The 22,653-nt window shown below is 35.6% G+C and overlaps 1 protein-coding gene across 2 annotated transcripts in view; it reads right to left on the bottom strand.

Moving 5' to 3' along the window:
- Positions 1 to 22,653, bottom strand: part of DACH1 (dachshund family transcription factor 1) — a 433,898-nt gene that overhangs the window by 194,447 nt on the left and 216,798 nt on the right. For both annotated transcript variants that reach the window (XM_023186484.3, XM_023186494.3), the window contains exon 3: positions 1,624 to 1,785. In XM_023186484.3, the coding sequence (XP_023042252.1) occupies positions 1,624 to 1,785 (162 nt within the window). The remainder of the gene's footprint in view (positions 1 to 1,623; positions 1,786 to 22,653) is intronic.

The raw sequence follows: 22,653 nt of genomic DNA, 5'->3' as shown, positions 1-22,653 counted from the left end.
TAAGAATCCCTTCTCATAAAACCAACTATTAAGAACAGCCTGCATGAACAGTCTCATCTTCTAAAATTTTGAAAACAATCCAGATTGTTTTGTAATAATAGCCATAATGTACAAGTGGCTAATTACTTGTTTTAAAAAGTGACCAACTGGGCCCCATTTTATCAGTCTAGTAAAAGGCTTTTACTTTAAAGTAATATTCTAAAAACAGACTTATAATTCTTGCATTTTACTTCAATTCTGTTTTAATTTTTAAATGTCTAAATATGGGTGTGTAAACCATACCCAAAACAATCCTCTTCCCTCCCCGTCTTCCCTCCAGGAGCATTACAAACGTAAGCACAGATATTATCCTTAGTCCTCTGCAGTTGTAGGGCCATCTCTTTTGGCTCTCTTCCATGTCTTTTCATCCTTCTAAGAACTCACGCTCATACCTACTCTCCATTCAAACCCACTACTGCTAGTCCTTTGCAATTTCCCCTTATGTAGTTCTGCTGAAAAGGTGCATTTTTCCCTTTTTACATTACAAAAGCTGCCTTTTAGCATCACTGAAACAGTATTTTGTGTTTTGTCTATGTATTTTAGTCTAATATTCATGTCTGTGCATGTTTCCAGATAGCTGTTGTGAAAATGATTGTCACTAAAATCCACAGTATTCCTTTATATACCCTTAACTATGTCTTAATAGATTGAAAGTAGAGAGCTGACAATTAACTTAAGAAATAATCTATGAAAATGCTGCATGAAAAAGAGAATTTAATTGAATGGCTGTGAGTTATTAGGGTCTTCATAAATATACATTGGCTATAGTATCTTGCATATATCTTGTAGTACCCAAATTTCTCTTGTTAATTACATTTTGAGCATGATCTCTGCATTTGAAAGAGAAGCAATACAGTGCAATAGCAGAAAAAATTGTTTTGCGCAATCAACATCCAGATGCTAAGGATTTCATTAATAAAAATATTAACCCATATTTGAAGTCGTGTTTGACAAAATGAATTACCCAAATGGATAGTTGGCACAGGTAAAACTGTTCCTCTTGGTTTGACAGTGACAGTTAACTTTTCATCTTTCTCCATATGGTAGGAAAGAAAAAAAATCAAGAAATTAAAGTTGTATTTTTTAATTGAGAGACATTGATAACCGTTATCTATAGAAAGAATTAATCATCAACATAATCTGTATTCCAAGAGGGCTAAGTTTATATGTTTTGTTGCCAATGGCAGTAAGTTTCTTACTTGATAACAAATGGATTAAAAGAATAGAAAAGTAAAGTGTAGGGTTTCATTTGTACATATTTCTCTGTTACCTTAGCTACTCTCAATGTTTTAGAATTCTCTTGATTAAACTTTGTATTATGAAAGATGATAGCTGAATGCTTTTAGAAGTTGCAGACATAAAGTTGATCCTATAATTAAAAATAATGTTGCTAATTATTCCTTTAGAATGAACAATTATCATTAGTTGTTAGAGAGGCAAAATGGTATCCTCAAACATACACTGTTTTCAAGCTAAAAGTGCCAACTTTTTGAATGGGTAGCCAACAGTTTTGTTCTGGAAAAGTCAGTACTGCAATTCGGTAGCAAAGTGATCACAATAAGTTTCAGCGAACATAAAACTTACCAACACTTGAATTCATATCCCCATTTTCAGAGTCTGCTCCATGTTGGTTATTACTGGCATGATAGTTGCTCATGGCTTCTAATTTGATTTTTTTCACCTTCATTGCTTCGGCAATAGCTGCATTGGTAGCAGCAGCAGCTGCTGCAGCTGCTGCTGTCAGACCTTAAAAGAATAAATTAAAAATGAGGTAATTCGAATTCTGATTTTTCATTTAATAGTTCCTGTACTTGCTATAACAAACATACAAACATTTATTAGAGTATCTGATTCCTTTACACAACACTTTGATAATTTATACTCATTCCCAACTAGACAATGAAACAACATTGATATAAGAGGAAAGAATGATTGCTACAGTCCAAAATTAAATATTAACAGAAACAAAATTCACAGGTAGAAGGCTAATAGTGGAAATGCAGCCACAGGTATTTCTTAAAGAAACCAATCTGCCAATCTAAATATGTCTTTTCCTGCTTAAAATCCCCTGTAGCTGCCTACACAGAGGGAAAAATCTGAACTGTTAACTGAGTCCACAAGTCCTTTCACAAAGGCGTGTAAACCTACTTCCTCACCCAGTTTGTTTGTTGTCATCCAAACCCTGGCTATGTCACACGTGTCACCATTACACGTGTGCTTTCACACAAGCCATTCCCTTTTGCCTGGAACCTTCTTGCCCTATGACAGACATTTCCTTGACTTCTCATCCTCCTGAAAAAAAGCTACTCATTAGAAGTCTTTGCATTCCACGGCCCCCAGCCGCCTGGATGCCTGGTCTGTTCTTCTCCCCCTGGCCCATGTTTATACCTGTGCTGCTGTTACAGGACATGCCACACTGCACTGGAATGGTCTGTTGGGACACCTGTTTTCCTCACTAGATCGTGAACTACTCAATGGCAGGAACCGTGTGTTGCTACACAGCTTGGTATTCCCAGTGTTCAAGGTGTCCAAAAATAAAATATAATATAATGAAAGCAAACACTTAGCTTCTAGTTATGAAATTTAGGTGCTGATTTAAGTGACACAAAAGTAACTTAATCATCTTAATAACCTTCTGTGATTGATCACTATTATCCTTACTTGAAAGATTAGAAAACCATGGCACACTATTTAAAACAGCACACTCCGGCCTCAGAGTTGACACTTTTAACCACTATGCCAAGGAAATTTGTCCAGAATAGTTCATCTTCATCCATCCAGAGAACAGGGGGTAGGGGCAGGCATTAAATTAGAAATAGAGTTTGAGCCGGGTGCAGTAGCTCATGCCTATAATCCCAGCACTTTGGGAGGCAGAGACAGGCAGATCCCTTGAGCCTAGGAGTTTGAGACAAGCCTGGGTAACAGGATAAAACCCCCTCTCTACAAAAAATACAAAAAGTAGCTGGGCACGCTGGCCTGTGCCTGTAGCTCCAGCTACTCAGGAGGCTGAGGTGAGAAGATCAATTGAGCCTGAGACGTTGAGGCTGCAGTAAGCTGTGAGCACACTTGGGTGGCAGAGTGAGACTCTGTCCCAAAAAAAGAGAAGAAAGAAAGGAAGAGAAAAGAAAAGGAAGGAAAAGAAAAAGACAAAAAGAACAAAAAGAAAAGAAACAGAGTTTGAGACAAGATCTTGAAGACCAGAATTAAGACCACGCTGTTCTGACTTTATATATTTATAGAGAGAGATAATAAGCAGAGGTTTTTGAGCAGGGGAGTGGTTTGTCTTGCTTAAATGTGTGAACTTTTGCCAAGTCAGTTCACTTCAGGCTGACGTCCCTCATCTGCAAAATGACAGACACTGGAATGTATAAATGATCTCTCCTAATTCTAAAACCTTAAGTCTATGAGAAGATAAATATCCCCACCCCTACCCATATTTTTTTTTTTACTGTGGCTGCTTTAGTATTTCTGACTACAGTGCTCCAGCCGTTTGAATTTATCTGTGTGATTTATTTCCACTCCCAGCTGGTGGATTACAGCCTGAGCACCGCTCTCCTCCTTTTCCTCCCCGCTAATCATCACTTCTAGTTACTCTAGCAAATAAGTTACTGCCCAAGGAATTATAAGGAATTATTTTTCTATGAAAATCTCTGCTGGTTTTTTAGAGGTTAGAAGAAGACTTCACCTTTCCTTCAAATCAGACCAAAGAGACCCTGACAACTTTCACCCCAACGCAACAAGACCTTCAGATTAGGTCTTAACATGAAAAACTGATAATCATCCCTTAAAAGGCACTAATCTAAACTCAAAGAATCCATCTGGGTTTGATCTGAACATTCATTACCTTTTAAGTCACAACTTGAACTGATTCTCTCATCTTCCTATGATTGAATTTTCTCCCCAATTACTCATTTCCTTCAAAGATGTTTCAGAAAATTTTCTTTCCTGTTCTCTTAAAAGTCTCTTTGTGTTTTCCAGCAAATCTTTCTTCCTCAATTTTGTTTTGTCACCACTGTGAACATCCCATTTTTCCTTGGTTACCTGATGTTGACCCATCTCCAATTTATGACTTCAAAAGTCTTTGTCTTGGATTTGTGCTGCAGGGAAAACTTGTTCACAGTATTCAAATAATAAAGGCAAACTTACAACTCACTATTATCAGAGAGATCCAAATCAAATTAAGTACCAGGAACCATGTCTATGCATGACATGGCCTTGGAACCAACCATCCAATTTTCTTGAATATAATTTTCTTCACCTGTAAAACCATTCTAATCCCCAAGAAAAAATATAAGGACAAATAAGATAAACTAGTGAGGAATGCCACATCATGTTTAGTAAAAACTAGGCATGCTATTCATTCTAGTTTGTTAAAAAGAAAGACTTGGCCTCACTGTAATTTCTGCAGAGTATCTGTGGCCTGACACAGCCCTCTCAGCTAGAATTTGTCCTTAGGTGGCTGGATTAGCCCTTGACTTTTAAAAATATTTTTTATGATTTTATCATTTAGCTGTTTTATTTATGGTATTCCTTTATTTTTCTATGACAACTTTTCCCAGTTGTACATTTTTAATACAAAGTCCAAAAGATATATGTGTGTCATTGACACACACACATACTCTCACACATTTTTACATGCTGTAACTTTACAACCCTTTTTAACATTCCACTTTTAGCCCAGTTTTATGAAAGCAGAACGAAAGCTATGACATACGCAACAATTGTTGATTTTAGCTTCACTAACTCACCTGGCTGTTTGATGGGTTCTCAATTTTAACTATTTAATATCTTTCCAATTCAACTAATTTTCTCCATTCCCACTGCCGTTCCTCACCAGTACAAGTTCCAATCTTTTCTTTCTTAGAGTCCTGCTCAATATAATAGCTTCCACATCACCCATCTCCAATCTCTTACTATCCATGTCATAGCCAAACCTCATGAAAGTAAAGATTTTTCTTTTTTCTTCCTTTTTTTTTTTTTTTTTTGAGACAGAGTCTCCTTCTGTCACCCAGGCTGGAGTGCAGTGGCATGATCTCTGCTCACTCCAACCTTCACCTCCAGGGTTCAAGCTCTTCTTCTGTCTCAGCCGCCCGAGTAGCTGGGATTACATGCACGCACCACCACACCTAGCTCATTTTTGTATTTTTTGTAGAGATGGGGTTTCACCATGTTGGCCACGCTGGTCTCAAACTCTTAACCTCAAGTGATCCACCTGCCTCGGCTTCCCTAAGAACTGGGATTACAGGCGTGAGCCACAACACCTTGCCTGAAAGTGAGGATTTGAATATACATTCAATGCCTGCTCTTAGGATCCAGTCCAGTGCTTCTCATGGCTGCCAGCGCCCTTTGTTCTCAGTTCCCTGCCTGTCTGTGTGGATCCCCTGCTCCTCCACCTCCCCCTTGCTCTCTGTGCTCCAGGTACATAGGCCTTCTTTCCTTTTCACTAGCGAACGACTTCATTCTTTCTTTTAAGTCAGTCTTTGCACATTCTGTTCTCACTTTCTAGAAGAGCCCTCTATGCCCTGGCCCCAGACTTGGCTATGCCTTCTTCATGCCATCACTTTAATATTATGTGCTCAGAGATGTAGGCTCAGGTTCCTAACTCTTCACTATCTACCTAGGAAAGAACTGTCAACATCTCAAGAATTAGCTCATGGCTTACTCTTTTAAAGAGCTGTACCTGACCTTCCCCAATCTACCCCACTTGCTTGTGTTTGCATCTCCCCTGCTGTATGTGAGTTTGCCATCCCTAGCTGTGCATCAGAGTCACCCACGGAGCTTTTAAACCATGCAAATAGCTCAGCCCTGCCATCTGAGATTCTGAATCATCAGGTCTGGTTTGGGGCCTCTGCAGCTGTATATTTTTGGTTAATCTTACTATTCTACAGGTCATTTTAATGAGTAATTCCAGTAAAGAAAAACAGTCTCTTAAACTCTTTATTGCTCTTTTTTGGGGGCTGGGGCCAAGGAGGGTAGGATTAGGATTCCGACCTCTAACTAGGTCATAGCACCAAAAGGGTAGAAATACTTTCTTAGTATATATATATCCCAAACATCCGCTGCAATGCTTGGCACATATTGTCACTGAATGAAAAAATGCTTATCAAATTGGATTACATGGAAAGCCACAGGAGAAACATGGTCATTATTTTGGCAATGTCAATGGAAAGTAATTTAAAACATTATTTTTATGTTATAATAAGTGTGTATATACTAAGAATAACAAATCTCGTTAATTTAATATAAAGTATGACTCTCCAAAGGTATGTCTTGCCTAGGGCTGGAGAGGATCACAAAGATTCACCACCTCAACCCACTCTGCATTTATTGAACTTCCTGTTGGCCTTGCAATGGCCCTTTCAATCTCTGATGTAATTCTCAAATCCCTTCCAATTTCCTGTCTCTAAAAACATAGCTTACAATCTATATACTAGCCTTAAATAGAGGTCCCATTGTATATGTTTTTCCCAAGCAAAGTTGCCTTAAAAAAAATCATGTAATAAATTCACAAAATAACTCAAGTCTTTGATCTACACTAAATAGAGAATATATAAACTATAACATTTCTATGTAATCAAGAATTGCCCACTGGTGTAAACACTGGCAACCCATAACATTTGCCACATCCTTTTCCTTCCTTTTATAACCCTTTCCACACTTATCATAGACCTTCTGCCCTGTCTTCAGATTCAGGGAAATTTTTGCTACCCTCCCTCCTCTTCCATATCCAACTTTGAATTGTCTTCTACTACAAATTACCACTGCTTTTACACTTTTCTTTCCTTTTCTTTTCTTTGTTGAGACAGAGTCTTGCTCTGTTACCCAGGCTGGAGAGCAGTGGTGGGATCTCGGCTCACTGCAACCTCCACCTCCCAGGTTCAAGTGATTCTCCTGCCTCAGGCTCCCGAGTAGCTAGGATTATAGGTACCCACCACCACGTCTGGCTAATTGTTTGGATATTTTTAGTAGCGATGGGGTTTCACGATGTTGGACAGGCTGGTCTCGAACTCGTGATCTCTGGTGATTCACCCGTCTCAGCTTCCCAAAGTGCAGGAATTACAGACGTGAGCCACCGCGCTTTTAATTCAAGCAATTCTCCTTCAGAACTAGGCAATCAGCTGCAGTGCATGATAAAGATACAGGTGATGTTCCCCAGGCCCACATCCACAGAATATTTCTGAAATGGACTAAGGAATCTGTGTTTTTGCATAAAAATACATTGCATAAAAGTGTCTCCTACACCAAGACAAAAACGTACTGAACTGAGAAGTCAAAGGAAGTCTAAATTTTATTTTAAAAGATTCTAAATCTAATTTTATCATCAGAAATGGAGACCTTAATGTATATTTAAAGTTCATTTTCCAGATGTTTTTAGGAGGTTGAGATCCTAGGCAATGAATTCTGTGAGCACAAGTTAAACTACTTTGATTAGCTAGAGGTGCTTTATAATGCCTTCTTCAGTTTCCAAAAAAGGAATGAGGACTTTAAAAACCTTTTCTAACAGAACAAAACAACACAAATTAAAAAAAAAAAAAAATTTAAATCATTTTCCACTGAGTAAAAATGGATTGAGAAAGATTTTCTTTAAAAAAAAAAAAAAAAAAAAAAGTGTTTTCCTTCAGTGTAAAGATAACAAGTCATATATTGTGTTCTCTCTTCTAGGCCTGCACTTGGTCTTCAGGAAAAGAACTGTATATCAAACTTAGGTTAATACACTACCTGCCTTACACGGTGCAATGTATTTAGATTTCTTTTTCTTTCCTATTGAATCTTGACAAATTATCACTTGCAAATTTAAAAGAATGAGTAAATTTTTACACAAAACTAGAAACCTGCCTTGTCATATTACTATCTGAATTATGATGCAAACTTATGCTTGCTTCTTCAGAGTAAATTATAGATTTTTTTTAAAATGGGCTATTGTTAAAAAATTGTATCTTTGCTAGTCAATTTCTTTCACTTTTATTCTCACTTTTTGATATTCCACTAAGGTCTTTTAAGATTCCTGCTACATTAGTGACCAGCATAGAAATTATTTGTAATCTAGTCTCACTCTCTTATAAGAAATATGTATAATACAGTGGCTAGGGGGAAAAAGACACCCCAAAGAGCCAAGCAAACTTTGGACAGGATGCATCAAACTTATCTGGGATGGCACAGCGAGTTATATTATGTCCCATGCTTCAAAATTTTCGTCTCTAAACGGAGGGATAACAATTCTGACCTCACAGATGTGTTGTAAAGAATGAAGGTGAAATAACTTGCAACAGCCTGGGCACACGTCAAGCCCTGCCCCTCCATAAATGCTCACTGATACTATGAAGTAACTCACTATCCATCATGTCTCTATGTTTAGTTTTACCTTTGTTCAATTACAAAAGTGCAAATAGGACAAAAAGTACCTAACAGCATTGGGTGAGAATTTAGCCATTTGGCAAACGGATATCTAAAAATCATGTTTCCATCAAATCATTGGATTTGGCTCTCTACATTGACCAGATTTATCATAAAATCACTGAATCTTCACTCTATGCTATATTGATACAAAGCCTTCACTAGTTTAAATTCTGTACCCTAAAGCCAACCCATGGATTTATCTTTTGGAAGATAAGCAGGCATTTTCACTATTTAGAGTATTCTTTTACTTTTTAAAGATAGTGTTTTCCTTCTGCTTTCAACTTTTATTAAAAAGGCCTTTAAATTCTTCAAATGCCATTATGCAATCCTGATCGCTCTCTTTAAAAAAATGGAAAACTGTCTCCATTTTATTTATTTCAATTAAGTTAGTACCCTTACTTATAAATAGAAGATTACAACTGTAGATTATAGATATCAGTAAAAGAGACATATTGCTGTCAAATTCTTCCTCTGATCTGTTTGTTTGCTCATTAACTTGAAAGGTCCAATCTTTGATCTTTGGTTTCAAAGACATCAAGATGACTTCCAAATGTTTGATTTATTGTCTACTTTCACATCGCATTCCATATAAAATGCATTTCCCCAAATTTAATAGTTAAATAAAATGGGTTATATCCAAGGGATGTTAAGTATTCAAACTTTCCGTATGATAGACTCATTATTAGTTTGTGTTAGTTTGCTCACATTTAAACAAAACCATTTTAAACATGCAGTAGATTATAGCCAATGGTAGTTATTATTAATATTCTGGAATTGATAAGTTATTTATGTCTGGCATTCTTCCTACTGATTATTCAGAGAGACAGGCAGCTTATAAATATCTCATCACTCCACCGTCACAGAAATTTCATCGACAGTGCTCATGCACAGCTATTAGCAATATGAATCTAACCATTACAAGAAGGAGGAAAATCGAACATGTGGCATTAATACGCAGTCCTGGTTCCTAACCATCTGATAGGCAGATGGTGTTAAGCGGATTCTCCAGCTGAAATGAAGGGGCACATCATTTAAAACCTTGTTTGCATTCTAACTGATATCAGTGCCATATTGATATACATGATACATCATGGCAGTATTTGAACAATCTAGTTTGTTTCAGTCATAAATGTTTACAGCCTTGTTTTTTTAAACTTATAAGCATGTTCAGAAGAGTGTATTTTTAATTTATGAAACCTATTATTTACTTCTGTTGAACTAGAAGATTAGTGGAAAGCAGGAATATTAAATTACTTCAACCAGAGCAATATAACCAAGACAGATGAATGAAGTGGGTTTCTATTTTCAATAAGGATGTTAGCAAAAGAATTTTAAAATTATCTCAGGCATTTTGTGCATTAAATACACTTATTCATTTAAACCTTTCAGCTATTTTTCCCCAAGTGGCATACAGAGAAACTTAATGCTTTACATAGTCATTCATTTAAAACTCTCACTGTGTGCAATTAATCTTGTCCAACAATTCAATTCAGAAAGTAAAACATCAAAAAGCATCGTTCAATTCAACAGTCATTACTGTGAAGTAATCTTTCTGCTCCTGACAGTTCCTATAGACTCTTTGCAAAACTCTGTTGAAGGTGCATTGTAAGCTCCACATGAGTTTGAATTACAGCTCAATTGAAATCACTCCAAGTCTTAGAATAACTCTTGGCTCAATATAACAATTTGAAAACACCAGTACCTTTTTTCACCCTGTTTTCCTCCTATCCTTATTTAAATACCAGCTGTCAGAAACTGACACTAACTTTCAGTTATTTTATTTCTCAATACTTTCTAAATAAATTAAAATCATGATTGAAACATGTATGTCTTCACTCTTGAATGATTAAATAACCAGAATGATAAGCAGATGGAATAAATAACTTAATTGTAAATCTGGTTAGACTGAAGATTTTGAGTGTGAACTTTTCTCTTAACGTCCATTAGACTGACTTTTCTTGGCCTTTGAAACACATTTGTATTCTGTGGAGAAAAAGAAAAATTGATCCTTGAGGCCATTAATGGAAACACTCCTAATACCAGTTTTGAGTCTTTCAATTGATTCAATTAGATTTTTTTATTGTTTGTGCTAACAACAACAACAACAACAAAAACCCACTAATTTGGAGATATATACAGTAAGAAAGACATTGTTGTAATATGAACAATGACTTATACATCAAATAGACATCATATTTAGTATTATTTTTCCTGGATAGCTTAAAATCTCAATTTCTCAGACTGAAGAGGTTATAGAAGTGAAATCAGAAAGATTAAACACCACAGGGAAGTCATCTGGGCATATCAATCACTGAGGAACTTCTATGAAAGCTTTTGGAAAGCTCACCTTCCGATCACTAACCCAGAATCAGGCTGAAACGTAATCAATGAAACTTTTAAATCTCTATAATTTGGCTTAAAATAAAATATTACCTAATTTGTATAAAGTTGAACTTGGCACTATAAGGTTTTAAATATGTAACTTTTACTCCACCTGTAACATTACTACCTTTAGAAAACTATTTCTAAACAACTTCTTGGGGTCTTACACTTAAAATACTTGGGGACTAGAAAGACTTTACCTAATGTAACCCTTTTATTTTACTGATGATTAAATTTAGGGGCAATGAGGTTAATCATTTCTATAAAGTCACACCATTAAATAATCATAGAGTAACCCCAATTCTCCTTACTCCCAGTTCAGCACTGACCACACACACTCTATGAATAAATATTAAAAGAAAAGTGCAGAAGACAGTAAACTATGGAGCCTTTGAAAGAGATGACTCCCCTTTGCTCTAGCAACTTATGGATTATCTAGGAAGTCAAAGTTATAGACACTCAGGTATGTCACAAATACACCAATATAAATTGGCTCCACTTAGAAATCTGATCTAAATGTTTGTGTTTCAGTTTTATAGAATTTAGAGTACATCTCCCACAGAAACAATGGCCATTGAAATTTATGCACAAAATTTTAACCTATACTATTGGTGAAATACAATATAATTTGTTCCTGAATCCTATATATTACATAGGGCACAATGAGGAAAAAAAAAAAAGAAAAGTAAATAAATTATTCTTCTCTGCATATATTTAATATAAAACAAATTCTAACGAGAAACAAATTGAACTAGATACACCTTAACTCTAATTTTCTTTTAAGCACCCCCTCATTATATCTTTTTCAATTATTTAATAAACTAGGCATTAGATATCTTCATGTTGGTCTAAGGCCCAATACATCTTACTACTCACAGGACCCATCACCCAAAATTACTTAGTGAATTGACTCCATGTAGGTAGCTCTAACTAGCATGAGAGTGACTGAAAGTGTGTGATATTCTAAAAGGATGTTTTTGTTTTGTTAAGAGGCTACTTGTTAAAGTATTGGTGATAGTTCAGGCAGTATAATAAGTGAAAAGAGGATAAGATACCATAAATGTAATTTCCTGCAAAAGAATAACCTCATTGACATTTCAGTCTAAGTATAATCTCCTCAAATGTTCTACTTTTCTCAATATCATGTAAATCCTTGTCTAAATCCATTGCTACCACAATGTCTCAGTTGTTTTTTCTTTTTTCCAGATTCCAAGTACCACATGGGGTTCTCTGTCCATGTATAGTTTATTGTTGAGGACAAAAAATGACAAAAAAAAAAATCAAAAGAGGTGGTTATTTTTACATGTAAGTCTTGTTTGGGATGAGCCATCCAATGAAATAAAAATAGCTGGAAAATATGTGGCCACAAAACTCTTCTGATACAGTAAATAAATGTTTTCCAAGGAAAAGACTCATGCAAGAAATTTATTCATATGTACATATATATGTATGAATATATGTACACATTCATATATATACACACATAGAACAAAGAATACACACACATACACACACACACAGTATTCTTTCTAAGTGGAGGTCAAAGTCTGAGTGGGCTAGGAACAATATACATGCAGAGTCACTGATTAACAATAGGAACAGAGAAATCAGTGGTTGAGGCATTATATCTTTTACTTCTTTGTCATTAGGTCTAGCATTTATAACATCATCTCACTTAAGCTCCATCATCAACCTACAAGGTAAGTGTTTTCCTCATTTAGTTACAAAGAAAATGGGAATAGTGAGAGGCCAGTTGTAGCGCTTTCAAAAGTAGGTTTGTGGTTGCAGTTTTAAAGTTGACTACGGAAAAAAAAACAATTCTAGTTAATTTGGAAAAACACATCATGCCATGTGATAAGGAAGATTCAAATGAAACATGAGTTGTGGTCCATAGTTTCTAGTCATTGTCATCTCCTAGAGGGTGGATTGCTAAAAGGTATGAAGTCCTTATCTTGGCACAATTTCATAATTGTGGTCAAGTTACTCAATTATTTGAGTGTGACTTAGACAAATTACTTAGATAGTCTGATTATAAGGAGACTTTACACCTTGTGGTTCAAAAAATAAATGGTGTTTAGGTTTGAATGTATTTATTTTATGAGGTCTGATTATTATATTCAACCCATCTCACCTAGGAACAGAGCAACTGTATATCAGGAAGAATTATCAATGTGTAGTATTGTATTATTCACTTCTCTTTTTGCTGCAAAAAATTATTCCAACAGAAAGAAATGTTTAGTTACTAACATGCCAAGAAATGTGAACCTTTTGTGTATTCTGACAGAAACTTTTGCTTTGTTTTAAAACATCTGTAAGTCATAGCAAATCTTCAATTTTCCTAACATCTCTTCATTTTAGACGCAATGTCTGTAGTTATACTGATCCAATGACTTTTCTTGACCTAATTTATACTGTACCAGGAGATTCTATTAAAAGAAACTAAATCACTGCAGTAGATTTATTCACCTTAAATAATTTAAGCTAATTGAAAAAGAACCAAACTAAAGCTAAAACACTTCTCTCAAGCATTCAACTTCTGCATGTCAATTAGTAATTTAAATAACCAGCTAATCACAAAAGCTTTGTGAGAAACACGGACCTGTGCTATGTACACATCTCTCTACCTCCACTGAGCTGAAGATAGAAGTAAACATCAATTCTGATTCTACAAGTATGTATATCTCTTCTGCAGTTATTAGGTAATTCCAATAAAATGTTTTCATTGATGGACTTGAGATTTTTTTAACTTTTCCAAAAAATTTTCAAAAGAACATAGAAAAATAGAAATATCCGAACATTTCACATCTAGTCACTCTTCTTTGTCAATGAGCTATGATAGTTCAAATTTGTAAGGTGAATTTAAAAAAACAAAATTTAAAACACTTGTTATCTACAAAGATTAATACATCATAATAACCAAAGACTGAACTCCTATGGATTGGTTTAAAAATAACAAACTCAGGCCGGGCACAGTGGCTCATGCCTATCATCCCAGCACTTTGGGAGGCCAAGGAGAGCAGATCACTTGAGGTCAGGAGTTCAAGACCAGCCTGGCCAACACAGTGAAACCAATCTCCACTGAAAAAAATACACAAAAATTAGCTGGACATGGTGGCACGCGCCTGTAATCCCAGCTACCTGGGAGGCTGAGGCAGCAGAATGATGTAAACCTGGGAGGAAGAGGTTGCAGTGAGCAGAGATCGTACCACTGGACTCCAGCCTGGGTAACAGAGTGAGACTCCATCTCAAAAAAAAAAAAAAAAAAAATTACAAACTCAGTTTATTATTATTTTATTATTGTTACTTTTCTTCTTCTTAAGATGAAGTTATTAAATATAATTTTGATTTATGTAATGTCCACAGTGGCACCTAATGTGATTAGAAATTATAATATTCTAATTGTCCCATCCTTTGGAACTCCATTTGTAAAATCAATGGTCATTTTTTCTCACGCATGTATTTGATTTTATAATTCAGCCATTTGTAACACCTGGAATATGTGGCATAATGACATGTATGACAGTCCTACAAAGAGTTTCAAAAGCTTTTTGCAATACTCTTACCATACATCTTTCTTATGAGAATTAGAAAATTCAAACATAACTTTATCTTGGAGGTAAAGCCCTTTGAAATATTGCTAAAGTGCGTACTGAATAAAGACAACACACTTAAGCGGACTTTCTCCCCTTTAAACAGCATTCATCTTTTCAAAAGCAATAGATTCTCAGTCCACACGGAGTCTGTTGCATTATTCATTTCATGTGCAACCTCATGCTGGACCATAAATTGTTACTTTATCTAATCAAAGGGGACTTAACTCTACAGAAGGTCAAAGGTTTAATTTTGTGAAGTATTATCTTACGCTATGAGTTTAACCGAAAAATAGAAGAAGAAAAACAGCCAAGAAACTGGTAATAAATGAACCTTTATTGCCTCAGGCATTGGCCTAGTTAATAAACTTTCATTGAAGGTTTCTTTCAACTGTTACGGACAATGAGAGGGAAAAAATCTTAAATTACAGCCATGTGTGACTTTTAAAGCAGTCATTCTTTTTATCTCAACCTTCCTAGCTCAGGGAAAGAAGAAAAAAAAAAAAGACAAAGAGAGATTGTCTTCGATCTCTTAACCAAAAATGTATGTTTCTAAACAGATGAAAAAGTACAGATAAACTTTTCTGAAAGCAGAGGTCAGCTTTGAACAATATTAAAAAAAAATGCTTTCTTGAGGTGTTGAATCTTAGAAAACAATCTCTCTAGCTCAATGTAAAACTACAAAAGGGAGGAGGAGGACATGTTTTCTTCCCAAAAAGCCTAACTCTTAAATTGTAGTCTCCTGCTTAGCACAATATAATGCCTTATAATCTTGTCATTATTGCACCGTCAGCTGTGGTTTTGATATTAATTAAATGCATTGTAAATAAAACAGTATCTATGTATTATCTGACCTGTTTTAATGAAGAAATCCTTCCTCTATCATCAGGAATGCTAGTAGCAGAATAATTAATTGATATACAATTAAAATTTTTAAGAGGAACAGTTTTATCTTCTTAGCTGATATTCTCAACCAACAATGTTCTATGTGTCGTTTTTATATCAATATTTTCTAGAAAAGTAAATGAACTGAGTTTTTCTCAACCATATCCACTTTTTCAGCCGGCACTGTGTTGAGGACGAAAGTTATCACAGCCTCAATTCCACTTCCATGCTACAGTATAAATAAGGTAGATCCTCCTGTCACCAACAGAGTTCACATAAACTGTGAAATAAAGAAGAAGCAATGTTTTGCATCATACCTCAGATCTTCTCCAAGAGAAGGGGAAAGAGAGCTGGCTCTGTACTCCTAATGGGACCCTCTATGCCAGGTTCTACCCACAAATCACAATGCTCTCAGCAGGGCACCCAACCCTATTCCACCTAGCAGCATTTGGACAGAACTGGGGCTCTACTTCATTCCAGGGACATGTCCCCAGGATGCTATCTTGGCCACCTTTGGATCTGAACATGATGGCTGCTTACACCAGCAGCACCAGGTGAAAGCAAGGCCAGGCTCCCTACTAAGAAATGCACTCTGCACAGCTGGAAGGCAATGAGTTCTACTGGGGTCAAGGATGAAGCAGGTTTATAGCAGTGGCTCTGCTTCTTTTCTATATTTGCCAAGAATAGCAAAGGAGACTTCTGAGAAGAGACCATCTAACCTGAATCATGAATGGAAAAAAAAAAAAAAAAAAAAAAAAAAAAAAATCAAGTTCTATTCATAGAATATTAAGGACACAAACACAGTGTTTCTAAGAATGTGGTAAAACTTAGATATCAGAATCCAAAGCAAGTTGGAAGAGTTGGTTTTCATTGAATTAGTAGAGGGTCTTAGAATCAACGAGCAGGTTTGATTTTATGCAAGAAACCATAAAGTGCTACTCCAAGTTTAGGAGGGGAAGCATTGTCAGAAGAGCAATTGATAAACATGATTCCCCCCACACTTGACTTACGGCATAATTTTTACACGTGCATATAACTGAGGATCTTAAGAAGAAAAAGGTGAAGAAAATGCAGAAATATCAACTACTTTCTAGAATGAAACACTATAGTTTAGAATGTACATAAATGAAAGACAAGTTGCATGTATGTGTGTAAACGATTTAGTAATAGCAAGGGTGGTCATGGTTTATAATTTCAACAATCTCATTTATTGTTCTTTAAGAGAAAAAGCCTGAGGTACATTTAGAAGGTGATCTCAAGGTCAGAGAAGCATGGGAGAGTAACAAAAGCAGGTATCTCAAGTCTAATTCTTTGTTCCATTAATCAGACTTTTATGGGCTTGGGAAAGTTTGCTACAGTACACAGGGAGGATAAGAAAAAGGAAAGATCAAGGGAATTCAAAGGATTTATTAAAAGTGCAGACAGTAACTCCAACTAGTGTTTTCGCCAGATAGACACAATTAATTAATTGTAACATTGTGAAACTAAAATGCTGAAAGAACGTGCTCATGCCTGCAATGCAGTAATGTAGCAAAATACGTATAATCTTTCAACCACCAGGAGCTTTTGTTGGTTTTTTAACCTAATCCACAGCTTGACATAGATCCTAGGGTAATAGAACACAGTTCTTTGATTGAAATAATATCTAAACATTGCTGCACTAGCCTGGTGGCCTAATAAGTCTGTGTTTCTGAAACTTGAGAAATTTCAAGTTTGGAAACAAACTGAGAGACTGAGCTCTGGCTTGAAAAGTCCTTCAAGAACTTGCCTTTGAGACTGGAATATACCCTTTCCAGTTTAACAGGACCAAAAGAGATATAAAACTTCTGTAATCGGCCAGGTGCGGTGGCTCACCCCTGTAATACTAGCACTTTGGGAGGCCAAGGCAGGCAGATCACGAGGTCAGGATTCGAGACCAGCCTGGCCAACGTGGTAAAAGCCCCATCTCTACTAAAAATACAAAACTTTGCCAGACCTTGTGGCGGGTGCCTGCAATCCCAGCTACTTGGGAGGCTGAAACAGGAGAATCGCTTGAACCCGGGAGGCGGAGGTTGCCATGAGCTGAGATCACGCCACTGCACTCCAGCCTGGGCAACAAGAGCAAAACTCTGTCTCAAAAAAAAAAAAAAAAAAAAAAAAAAAAAACCTTCTACAATCCTTTTTCTTTTAAGCAGTGACGCAAATTGTTTTCGTCGGCCACTCAAAAGTTACTAATAAGGAAAAAGTACAGTGTTGATAATTGTAGAGTCTGATACTTGTCATAAAAACATGAAGAATTTCAGAAGTGATCCATTAGCCCAGCTTTCTACATTTGGACATAAAAATGTGAACACTATCTACAAGTTTACTCATTGTTACGGAGAAAGTTGATCCATCTATTTGATCAAGTTTAATCACATGAAAAACTTCAAATGTTCAAAAACACACTAAAATTTATCTTAAAAGTAATTCTTATATACCATTTAGTGGAAAATGGAAAATCCTCTGTACTTATTTTGTTTTGTTCAAGGTACCTCAATTTGTAATAATGATAAGAATGCCATATTTGAGCATTTTAGTGAGTGTGGAATCATTTATAAGTCTGGATTTGCAGCAATAAATACACTCTGATTAAACTCTGAAAGACAATTGCAATAAAATATCCATTTCATTGTGGATTCTGCTGAATTTCAAAAAGCAAATAAAGTATGCCGTTACTATTTACCAATATTCAGGTGTCTTGTAAAAATTGCTAAACAAAAATGGATGAATAGAGAAAACAGAAAGGCATGGGTAGCATTACGTATACCCGAGGCTATAGGCAAACTATGCTCGTACATTTGGACAATAGACCTCTAATATTTAAATAACGAAAATGATTTTTACTTAGCATCTGTCATCTGACACTATCAAATCACTTTATAACTGTTAATAAAAATGATGCTTGGATGACAACTGAGATTCTGAACACTGTCACAAATGTGAAGTCTTGGCATATTTTATCATTACCTTGTAAAGCATGAGCTGTGAAGCTGGAAGGGAAGTAGACAGCAAGTAAGAAAAATCCTCAAATTAAATAATAAAGATATTAGTTTGAAAAAACACCAGTCCTTGTACAAGGAATTTCTAAGAGCACAATTATGGTTAGTTAAATCAGGAAATCAAGGATATCTAGAACCGAATTTTTTTTCCGTATTTCCTTTCTGCTATCTGTTAGTAGCTAACCCTCATATTAAAAAGTATTAAAAAGTTAGCTATAGCAATTCCAGGAATCCAACTAAAAAAGAATTAGCTGATTATGCTCTATGTTTCTTTTCAGTCCTTGAAGAAGTCTTTCCCATGGGACACCTACAAGGCTCTAAATGGCCAAACTGTATCATCTGATCATGCCCAACCAATCATAGGCAAAGAGAACAGGGCCAGCATGACTCGCAACTGGGATAGAACATGGGGCTGAGCCCTCCGAAGTGCGTGACTGGAGAAACAATCGGAATACCTGAATCAAGTTAGGATTCTGTTAGAAAACAAGGGGTAATGGATTGTTACTGTGGAGCAACTAAAAAAGCCTGCGACAAAAACTTTTTGGAGAATATTAAAGAAAATAGCTACCAACTTCAAAAAGAAGCCCACTTACTTTGCTATTTCCAATATTCCAGTATTTGTCATCTTTCCCAAGCTTGCTCAACAGTTAACCTGCAACTCTTAGTTTCAGAGGATAATATCATTGTTGTTCTCAAGATACTACTTTATTCTCATAATGAAAGTCTTGGTCCTTGTACATAAAAGTTTCATAAAATTACATAGTGAATTTGATGTTTATATTTAGAGTTATCAGGAACAGAAACATGATATAGCACCCAATTGCTTAGAGTTTCCTTTCCTGTCTCTAGCTGGAGAGATCTAAACAATAAGATGGTATGTCTACAGAACACAAAGATGGTATCCTTCATCTAGTTACTATACAATCAAATATGTGACAATAAAATGTGGACACCAAAACACTGGTCATCTTTGACCTATATCAAATAGACACTTAAACTTTTCCAGTAACAGTGGGGTGGCTAAAATTGGTGGTAACATTTTCTCAATGCTTTGATACAGTACTAGAATCACTAACCTCATGTTCTTCATTCTTAATGGTGCAGATCAGTTTAGAAAAACATGAAACAGCAACTGCAGAGCTCAAGAGAGGCAGTGAGAAGAGAGAAAGAGGGGACTCGGGTGAAAGGGAGGGACACAACAATAGCTTTAAGAGTACATGTGTTTATGGCCAACTTAGTGCCATTTTCTCCTCTTAATGTCCATCTCTGATACCATTAACAGGAAAAAAAACAGTTAATTAAAAGTTCAAAAATTATGAGCAATAGCAGGTATATGGTATAGGACAAAGAATATGGGTTTTGAAGACTAAGATCTGTGTTCCAGTCCCCTCTCAGTCATTAGATAGATGGCTTCTGTTTGTAAGATCTTATCTGTTTTTACCACAGTTAACTATTTCCCAGCTTGAAAAATCAGGATCATGTTGCTTGGGTCTCATAGAATTGATGAGAACATTAGATGCCATAGGATGCATAAAAAGTAAGGTATAGAGGTGTCCAGTGACGATCGTTTCCTTCCTATAATCTCATCATAGCAGTTCCTTTCTTGCCATTTATGCATTAGTAGCCCCACTACTAAAGGAGATGCCACTACTTGTTCAGAACACACGGTAGGGTCAGGGCCATGGCAATACTCCCATAAATCTGCCACTTCAACTTTATTTCTCAGGATCAATAATGGAACTTGCTAGGTAAATGTGTTCCTTGTAAGAAATTTTGTTTTATAAGTATAGTCATGCACTGCATAATGATGTTTCTATCAACAACAGACCACATATACAACAGTGGTCCCATAAGATTATCACATTGCTGAAAAATCCTTATTGCACAATTACCATTGTGCTATTATTTCCTCACACTAGTACGGTAATGTGCTGTACTGGTTTGCAGCCTAGGAGCAATAAGCCATATGTATAATCTAGGTATGCAGTAAGTTATACCATCTAGCTTTGTGTAAGTATGCTCAATGATATGCACACAAAATGAAATCACCTAAAAACACATTTATCAAAATGTATCCTTGTCATTAAGGGACACATGAATGTACATGAATATACTCACTCACTAAATATACTCACTCTTCGTATTTACTGTTTGTTCACATTGAAATATCCAAGAATAGTGGAGAATAAATAAAGGAAGATTCAAATAGCTAATAAATACCATGTGCATTTCCCCAATATTCTGTAAGAACAAATCAATCAATACATATCAAGAGCATATCTCAGCAATGTTTCCTCTACCATTACATTGGTTTCTTGGTCAATGGCTAGTTTTGTTACACAGACAATTTCTAGTTGTCAAGTAATCCAGTACATAAGCAGTACTTGGTGTATTATAGCAGCAAGAAGTATTTCTATTCTCAGAAAAATATAATTTGTTTTCCATTTCCTTACACTGTTTGCTCTCAATATCAACATTCAATTACATATCCATAAATATAATTTACTGAATAAAAGTTAAAATATTTAATTTTTAACTTCTGTGATTCAAATTAAATAATATTATTGTAATAGATAATAAGATATTTAGATTTTCAGAATATGTAGTAAATAGACCCATTTAAGGAGTTCTATACAAGAAACACTTTCTCTCTCTGTGAGGTAATAGAAGACCAAATCAACTTTTAAAACCGAAAATCAGGGATTTGTAGAATTCTAAGAGACTCTAAACTCTGTTTTCCTGAATTCTAATTATTATCAAGGCATTCGTATAAAAGTTGACAACTATATATGATCTTTCAACACATACATTTATTCACATAATCACTAAACTTGACAGTGCATCTTCATCATAATAAATTTGTAAGAATTACTTGATGTTAATACTTTTTATGACAAATTATTTTAATTCAAGTTTGAAGCTCCACTTGTAAGATAAATACAAACAAAACCAGCCTTGACATTCAGTTATGAAAAGTAATTTATTATGTATGAAGTAAAATTTTCCATCAATTACTTAAGCATCTTATCACTTATTGCTGCAAGTAAAAATTTGCAAAGGTCATTTGAACTTACTGTTATATAAGCTATTTAGCATTTATTCTAAGAGCAAAATATCGTTTTGGTAATCTTTGTACTAAAAGACATACAATCGCTATAGCACAGAAGAAAAATGCAAAATATAGTGAAAACATGGCCACTCAAATATTTGTTGATCTCATCATGGAACTATTGTTATAGGACTTTCAAAAATGCATGAGGGCAGGGCACGGTGGCTCCTGCCTGTAATCCCAGCACTTTGGGAGCCTAAGGTCAGTGGATTGCTTGAGCTCTGGGGATCAAGGTTGCAGTGAACCATGTTTTGCACCACTGCACTCCAGCCTGGGCAACAGAGTGAGACCCTGTCAAGCAAGCAAGGAAAGAAAGAAAGAAAGAAAGAAAGAAAGAAAGAAAGAAAGAAAGAAAGAAAGAAAGAAAGAAAGAAAGAGAAAGAGAGAGAGAGAAAGAAGGAGAGAAAGAGAGAGAGAAAGAGAGAGAGAGAGAAAGAGAGAGAGAAAGAGAGAGAGAGGGAAGGAGGGAGGGTGAGAGGGAGGAAGGAAAGAAAAGAAAAGAAAAAAAAAAAAAGAAAGGAAGGAAGGAAAGAAGAGAAGAAAATAGAAGAAAAGAGAAAAAGAAAACAAAACAAAAAGTTCATTAGTAGATTCTAACTGTGGGGGTTCAAGATCAGCCTGGACAACATGGGGAAATCCTGTCTTTGTTAAAAACACACAAATTAGCCAGGTGTGGTGGCACACACCTGTAGTCTCAGCTACTTGGGATATTGAGGTGGGAGAATCGCCTGAGGCCAGAAAGTCAAGGCTCCAGTGAGCTGTGATAGTGCCATGGCACTCTGGGAGGGAGATAAGAATGTATGTATGTGTATATGTATATGTGTATGTATATGTATATATGTATATATATGCATATGTGTGTATATACATGAAATGTATGCATCATAAGATTCTGAATATACGATGAAACTATTTGAAATATAATTTTAGGAAACTGCAAGCTGTATTTGTACTTGTATCTCACACACATACACATATATACAGATATTCATGTGTTCAGAAAAATTATATCTATAATGTATGTTTATGAGACAGGCAGCTGTCTTATTCAATACTTTATTCCAGTTCCTAGAGATATTCTTGCTAAATACTAGACTTTTAACAAATGAATGAACCCTTCATGAGTATTTCTCTGAATTCCTGAGGAACTACTTAATTGGAATTTGTCATGCTAGATCGTATTCCTATTTGTTTCATATAACATAGGTACCTAATAAATGCACATGATTAT

Source organism: Piliocolobus tephrosceles, chromosome X (assembly GCF_002776525.5).
Source record: "Piliocolobus tephrosceles isolate RC106 chromosome X, ASM277652v3, whole genome shotgun sequence".
Taxonomy (NCBI): Eukaryota; Metazoa; Chordata; class Mammalia; order Primates; family Cercopithecidae; genus Piliocolobus; species Piliocolobus tephrosceles.
This window is presented reverse-complemented; position numbering and strand designations above follow the sequence as displayed.